At 42.4% G+C, this 7500-nt stretch overlaps 1 protein-coding gene across 1 annotated transcript in view; it reads right to left on the bottom strand.

Annotated features, from left to right (window-relative positions):
• ap1g2 (adaptor related protein complex 1 subunit gamma 2) overlaps window positions 1-7324 on the bottom strand; it is a 60629-nt gene extending 53305 nt beyond the window's left edge. The window contains 2 exon segments of the mRNA XM_061890639.1: window positions 3232-3444; window positions 7175-7324. Coding sequence (XP_061746623.1) covers window positions 3232-3432 — 201 coding nt within the window. The 5' untranslated portion in view covers window positions 3433-3444; window positions 7175-7324.
• Window positions 7325-7500: the final 176 nt, after the last annotated feature.

The raw sequence follows: 7500 nt of genomic DNA, 5'->3' as shown, positions 1-7500 counted from the left end.
CATTCAGGCACAGTATAAACATTTTGTGGACAAAATGAGACAAAGAAGGAGTGGCAAAAAACATGTATTTCTGTAGCAGCGTCGGAGAAAGTTGTACATGTAAACAAACCACCACGACCAGGCTAACTTCCGACACCACGACCAGGCTAACTTCTGTCACCACAAGCTAACTTCTGACACCACAACCAGGCTAACTTTTGACACCAAAACCAAGCTAACTTCCGACACCACGACTATGCTATCTTCCGACACCACAACCAGGCTAACTTCTGACACCACAACCAGGCTAACTTCTGACACCACGACCAGGCTAACTTCTGACACCACAGGCTAACTTCTGACACCACGACCAGGCTAACTTCTGACAACACAACCAGGCTAACTTATGACAACACAAACAGGCTAACTTCCGACACCACGACCAGGCTAACTTTTGTCACCACAAGCTAACTTCTGACACCACGACAAGGCTAACATCTGACACCACAACCAGGCTAACTTTTGACACCAAAACCAAACTAACTTCCGACACCACAACAAGGCTAACTTCTGACACCACAACCAGGCTAACTTCTGACACCACAACCAGGCTAACAATGACACCACAACCAGGCTAACTTCTGACAACACAACCAGGCTAACCTATGACAACACAAACAGGCTAACTTCCGACACCACAACCAGGCTAACTTCCGACACCACAAACAGGCTAACTTTCCACACACGACCAGGCTAACTTCTGACACCACAACCAGGCTAACCAGCAAATCAACATGGACAAAGCTATCCTTTTGTGCATCCAGGCACAGTATAAAACGTTTGGTAGACAAAATGAAACAATGAAGGAGTGGCATAAAACACATTTTTCTGTGGCAGTGTCGGAGAAAGTTGTATATGTAAACAAACCACCACGACTAGGCTAACTTCTGACACCACGACCAGGCTAACTTCTGACACCAGAGGCTTATTTCTGACACCAGAACCAGGCTAACTTCTGACACCAGAACCAGGCTAACTTTTGACACCAAAACCAAGCTAACTTCCGACACCACGACCAGGCTAACTTCTGACACCACAACCAGGCTAACTTCTGACACCACGACCAGGCTAACTTCTGACACCACAACCAGGCTAACTTCTGACACCACGACCAGGCTAACTTCTGACACCACAACCAGGCTAACAATGACACCACGACCAGGCTAACTTCTGACACCACAACCAGGCTAACTTCTGAGACCACGACCAGGCTAACTTCTGACACCACAACCAGGCTAACAATGACACCACAACTAGGCTAACTTCTGACAACACAACCAGGCTAACTTCTGACACCACAACCAGGCCAACCAGCAAATCAATTACATCAACAAAGCTCACCTTTTGTGCATTCAGGCACAGTATATAACATTTGGTGGACAAAATGAGACAAAGAAGGAGTGGCATAAAACACATCTTTCTGTGGCAGCGTCGGAGAAAGTTGTATATGTAAACAAACCACGGCCAGGCTAACTTCTGACACCACAACCAGGCTAACAATGACGACACAGCCAGGCTAACTTCTGACAAAACAAACAGGCTAACAATGACACCACAACCAGGCTAACAGTGACACCACAATCAGGCTAACATCGGACACCACAACCAGGCTAACCAGCAAATCAGCGTTGGAGAAAGTTGTACATGTAAACAAACCACCACGACCAGGCTAACTTCCGACACCACGACCAGGCTAACTTTTGTCACCACAAGCTAACTTCCGACACCACGACAAAGCTAACTTCTGACACCACGACAAAGCTAACTTCTGACACCAAAACCAAGCTAACTTCCGACACCACGACTATGCTATCTTCCGACACCACAACCAGGCTAACTTCTGACACCACAACCAGGCTAACTTCTGAAACCACAACCAGGCTGACTTCTGACACCAAAACCAGGCTAACTTCTGACACCACAGGCTAACTTCTGACACCACGACCAGGCTAACTTCTGAAAACACAACCAGGCTAACTTATGACAACACAAACAGGCTAACTTCCGACACCACGACCAGGCTAACTTCCGACACCACAACCAGGCTAACCAGCAAACCAATAACATCAACAAAACTCACCTTTGTGCATTCAGGCACAGTATAAAACGTTTGGTGGAAAAAATTAGACAAAAAAGGAGTGGCATAAAACACAACTTTTCTGTGGCAGTGTCGTAGAAAGTTGTATATGTAAACAAACCACCACGACCAGGCTAACTTCCGACACCACGACCAGGCTAACTTCTGTCAAAAGCTAACTTCTGACACCACGACAAGGCTAACTTCTGACACCACAACCAGGCTAACTTCTGACACCACAACCAGGCTAACTTTTGACACCAAAACCAAGCTAACTTCCGACACCACGACCAGGCTATCTTATGACACCACAACCAGGCTAACTTCTGACACCACAACCAGGCAAACCAGCACAAATCAATAACATCAACAAAGCTCACCTTTTGTGCATTCAGGCACAGTATAAAACGTTTGGTGGACAAAATGAGACAAAAAAGGAGTGGCATACAACACGACTTTTCTGTGGCAGTGTCGTAGAAAGTTGTACATGTAAACAAACCACTACGACCAGGCTAACCAGAAAATAACATCAACAAAGCTCACCTTTGTGCATTCGGGCACAGTATAAAACGTTTGGTGGACAAAGTTAGACAAAAAAGAGTGGCATAAAACACAACTTTTCTGTGGCAGTGTCGGAGAAAGTTGTACATGTAAACAAACCACGGACAGGCTAACTTCTGACACCACAACCAGGCTAACCAGCAAGTCAACATCAACAAAGCTATCCTTTTGTGCATTCAGGCACAGTATAAAACATTTGGCGGACAAAATGACACAACGAAGGAGCGGCATAAAACACGTCTTCTGTGGCAGTCGCTAACTTCTGACACCACAACCAGGCTAACCAGCAAATCAACATCAACAAAGCTATCCTTTTGTGCATTCAGGCACAGTATAAAACGTTTGGTGGACAAAATGAAACAACGAAGGAGTGTCATAAAACAAGTCTTCTGTGGCAGTCGCTAACTTCTGACACCACAACCTGGCGAACTTCTGGCACCACGACTGGGCCACAGATAGATTACAGTTCTTGGGGAAACGTCGACATCCCAGACTCCCGTTCTTCAGTCCAACTATTCAGTTCTGAGCGTGGGACTAAACCCCGGTCCTCTCACCTGGCCAAAATGCGCGGGGTAGCCCAGCATGTGCACGTAGAGCAGCTTGGCCAGGTTGTGGGATCGACCGTCGCTGTCAGATTGCCGGAACTGGGCCCGGATGGCGGCACACTCCCTCTGGATGACACCCCGCTCCTCACACTGGGTCCTGGCAGACCTGATGGCCCGGATCATCTCCTGGAGCTGGATCGATGGCGACATGGCTGCCTTCAGCTGGACACAGGCAGATATTACAACACATGGAGTAAACAGCCAATTGTGTTGTTACTAAGAACAATATCTATGTTATCTGGAAGTCAATGTAGTATATATATATGTGTGTGTGTATATATATATATATATATATATATATATATATATATATATATATATATATATATATATATATATATATATATATATATATATATATATATATATATATCTACACATACATACATATAGATATACATATATATATACATACACATTCATATATATATATATATAAATATACAAACCCCGTTTCCATCTGAGTTAGGAAATTGTGTTAGATGTAAATATAAACAGAATACAATGATTTACAAATCATTTTCAACCCATATTCAGTTGAATATGCTACAAAGACAATATATTTGATGTTCAAACTCATAAACTTTATTTTATTTTTCAAATAATAAGTAACTTAGAATTTCATGGCTGCAACACGTGCCAAAGTAGTTGGGAAAGGGCATGTTCACCACTGTGTTACATCACCTTTTCTTTTAAAAACACTCTTAATTAAAGCTGCAAGCAGCGTTGGTCGGGTCCGCCTTTGGCTGCTGCCCCCGAGACCCACGGCCGGATAAGCGTTAGAAGACGCCTTGGAGCCACTATTTTGAGAATGTAATGCATTGTGAAAGTAATGCAGTCGTTGTATTGAAGTGAAAATATCAAACTTCCTGTTGATTTTTGCTAAAGTATGGTTAATTATTCAAATGTAGGTCTAAGTGAGACCTACATAGTTTCATCATGTCTCTCTGACATTCCTACTGGAAGTTACAAGCAGTTTTGTCCGTGTTGTATTCCTAGGGGGGCGGTAGAGCGCAATTTTGAGTTTTGAGGTTAGGTTTTTTCATCAGATCGCAATTTTTGCCAGACCTGATGTGTGTGTCAAGTTTGGTGAGTTTAGAAGCATTTTAAGGGGGTCAAATAACAGCTCAAAGAGGCAAAAATGACATTTTTTAGGAGATTTTGCACAGGGGTTCTTTGAAGGCGCGTAAAATCAAAACCTGAGAACTTATCAAAACTCTGTTCTACACTTTTAATCAGAAGGGTTCAATCTCTCTCCTGTGCGAGTTTGAAGCCAAAACAACAAACGCACTCAGAGGAGATAATGTTTGAAGAAAGGTGACCGGTTTTTACAAAACTTTTGTTTTGAAGGGGGGATTGCAAACTTCCTGTTGATTTTTGTTGGGGGTTGTCAGTTTATGAAATGTAGGTCTAAGCGAGACCTACATAGAGGTTTTTGTTTCATGTCTCTCCGAAATTCTTACCGGAAGTTACAAGCAATTTTGTCTGTGTTTTTTTCCTAGGAGCAGTTCTTTCAGTGTTTTATTCAATAATAGCGCTAGAGCGCAATTTTGAGTTTTGGGGATTGGTTTTTTCATTCGATCGCAATATTCGCCAGTCCTGATGTGTGTGCCAAGTTAGGTGACTTTTGAAGCATTTTAAAGGGGTCAAATTACAGCGCAGAGAGGCAAAAATTGCATTTTCTTCGAAAATTTTATTTTGAAGGGGTTTTTGCCAACTTCCTGTAAATTTTTGCAGAAAGAAGTGAGTGTATGAAAATTGGGTCTAAGTCAGACCTACCTAGGATTTTTTGTTTCATGTCGCTATGACATTCCTAACAGAAGTTACATGCAGTTTTGTCTGTAATTATTTCCTAGGGGGCGCTAGAGCGCAATTTTCATTTTGGAGGATTGGTTGCTTAATATGTTGGGAAGGTTTGCTATACCGACGTGTGTGTCAAATTTGGTGAGTTTTGAAGCATGTTAAGGGGGTCAAATTACAGCGCGTAGGTGCGGAATAATAATAAAACACAGCAGTTTCAATAGGGTCCTTGGCCCATGGCAAAGGACTCCTGTGGACCCTAATAAACGTTTGGGAACTGAGGAAACTAATTGTTGAAGCTTTGAAAGTGAAATTATTTCCCATTCTTGTTTTATGTAGAGCTTCAGTCCTTCAACAGTCCGGGGTCTCCGCTGTCGTATTTTACGCTTCATAATGCGCCACACATTTTTGATGGGAGACAGGTCTGGACTGCAGGCGGGCCAGGAAAGTACCCGCACTCTTTTACTACAAAGCCACACTGTTGTAACACTTGTCTTGCTGAAATAAGCAGGGGCGTCCATGATAACGTTGCTTGGATGACAACATATGTTGCTCCAAAACCTGTATTGACCTTTCAGCATTAATGGTGCCTTCACAGATGTGTAAGTTACCCATGCCTTGGGCACTAATGCACCCCCATACCATCACAGATGCTGGCTTTTCAACTTTGCGCCTAGAACAATCCGGATGGTTATTTTCCTCTTTGTTCCGAAGGACACCACGTCCGCAGTTTCCAAATATATTTTAAAATGTGGACTCGTCAGACCACAGAACACTTTTCCACTTTGCATCAGTCCATCTTAGATGAGCTCGGGCCCAGCGATGCCGGCGGCGTTCCTGGGTGTTGTTGATAAATGGCTTTCGCTGTGTATAGTAGAGTTTTAACTTGCACTCACAGATGTAGCGACCAACTGTAGTTACTGACAGTGGTTTTATGAAGTGTTCCTGAGCCCATGTGGTGATATCCTTTACACACTGATGTCGGTTTTTGATGCAGTACCGCCTGAGGGATCAAAAGTCCATAATATCATCGCTTACGTGCAGTGATTTCTCCAGATTCTCTGAACTTTTTGATGATTTTACGGACCTTAGATGGTAAAATCCCTAAAACTGTTCGATTTGCTTACAAATTGGTGACCCTCGCCCCATCCTTGTTTGTGGATTATTTAGCATTTCATGGAAGCTGCTTTTATACCCAATCATGTCACCTGTTCCCAATTAGCCTGCACACCTGTGGGATGTCCCATATAAGTGTTTGATGAGCATTTCTCAACTTTATCAGTATTTATTGCCACCTTTCCCAACTTCTTTGTCACATGTTGCTGGCATCAAATTCTAAAGTTAATAATTATTTGCTAAAAAAAAATATTTATCAGTTTGAACATCAAATATGTTGTCTTTGTAGCATATTCAACTGAATATGGGTTGAAAATGATTTGCAAATCATTGTATTTTGTTTATATTTACATTTAACACAATTTCCCAACTCATATGGAAACGGGGTTTTTAAAGTAAGAAGATTAAGAGCTATTCAGTAGGATTTAAGGTCCGAACTTACATCACACTCAAATTTTTACTGCATACCTTTGGTAAGTGCCGGAGTGAGAAGAGGTTTAAAAATAATTAGCACATGCTTACTTTTACAGCATGCCTTTGGCAAGCGCAGGAGTGAGAAGATGTTTTAAATTAATTAGCGCCCCGGCGGCAATTAACGGAAATACGGTATTTTTATTTTCTACATTTCCGGAAGTCATTGTAGTAGTTATTTCTACTTCCGGTGTTTCCGGAAGTCAAAGTGCAGTACTAAATAATTTGAATATGTACTTTAATAATGACTTAATAAGTGCAAGTTTACTTAAGTTAAATAATGTGAGCAACAACGGTGTGCATATAACTTAAAAACGTCAAAAAGTTGTGGACGTAAGAAGAAAAAAAAAAGCTGTTTTGTTTTGACAGGTCAGCCAGCCGGTGGCTAACACACTCTTAGCATCGAGCTAACTACGGCTGTCGCGCCAAAAGAGCTCGTTTGGTTAGAATAACATTTTATTTATTTGGGAGACGTTGGGCTCAAATGTAAAAAAAACAAACATACTCAACACTGCGCGGACTTTGTCGCCTCTTCGGGGGGGAAAGTCGTCATTCACGCCCGCAGCCCCTCGGCTTGACAACCGTGCTGCTGCTAGCCTCGTAAATTTACATTAATACCCCCGTTTCCTGTTACACCTTTTCAAAATAAAAGTTGTTTCCCGCTTTTAATAATCGATGACGTGGAAGCAGATGTTTCCAGATTCCAGTGGTATTGGAAGGGTAAAAACTGTTTCTGGTTTACTTGGACTGGATGGTCACAAGAATTATATCAGGGGCACTTTTTCACATATGGTACTACGTAAAATGCAGGGCTAGTTTTGCCAATAGCAA

Source organism: Nerophis ophidion, linkage group LG28 (genome assembly GCF_033978795.1).
Source record: "Nerophis ophidion isolate RoL-2023_Sa linkage group LG28, RoL_Noph_v1.0, whole genome shotgun sequence".
Lineage (NCBI taxonomy): Eukaryota > Metazoa > Chordata > Actinopteri > Syngnathiformes > Syngnathidae > Nerophis > Nerophis ophidion.
The sequence above is the reverse complement of the archived record's forward strand: the minus strand, read 5'-3'. Positions and strand labels throughout refer to the sequence as shown.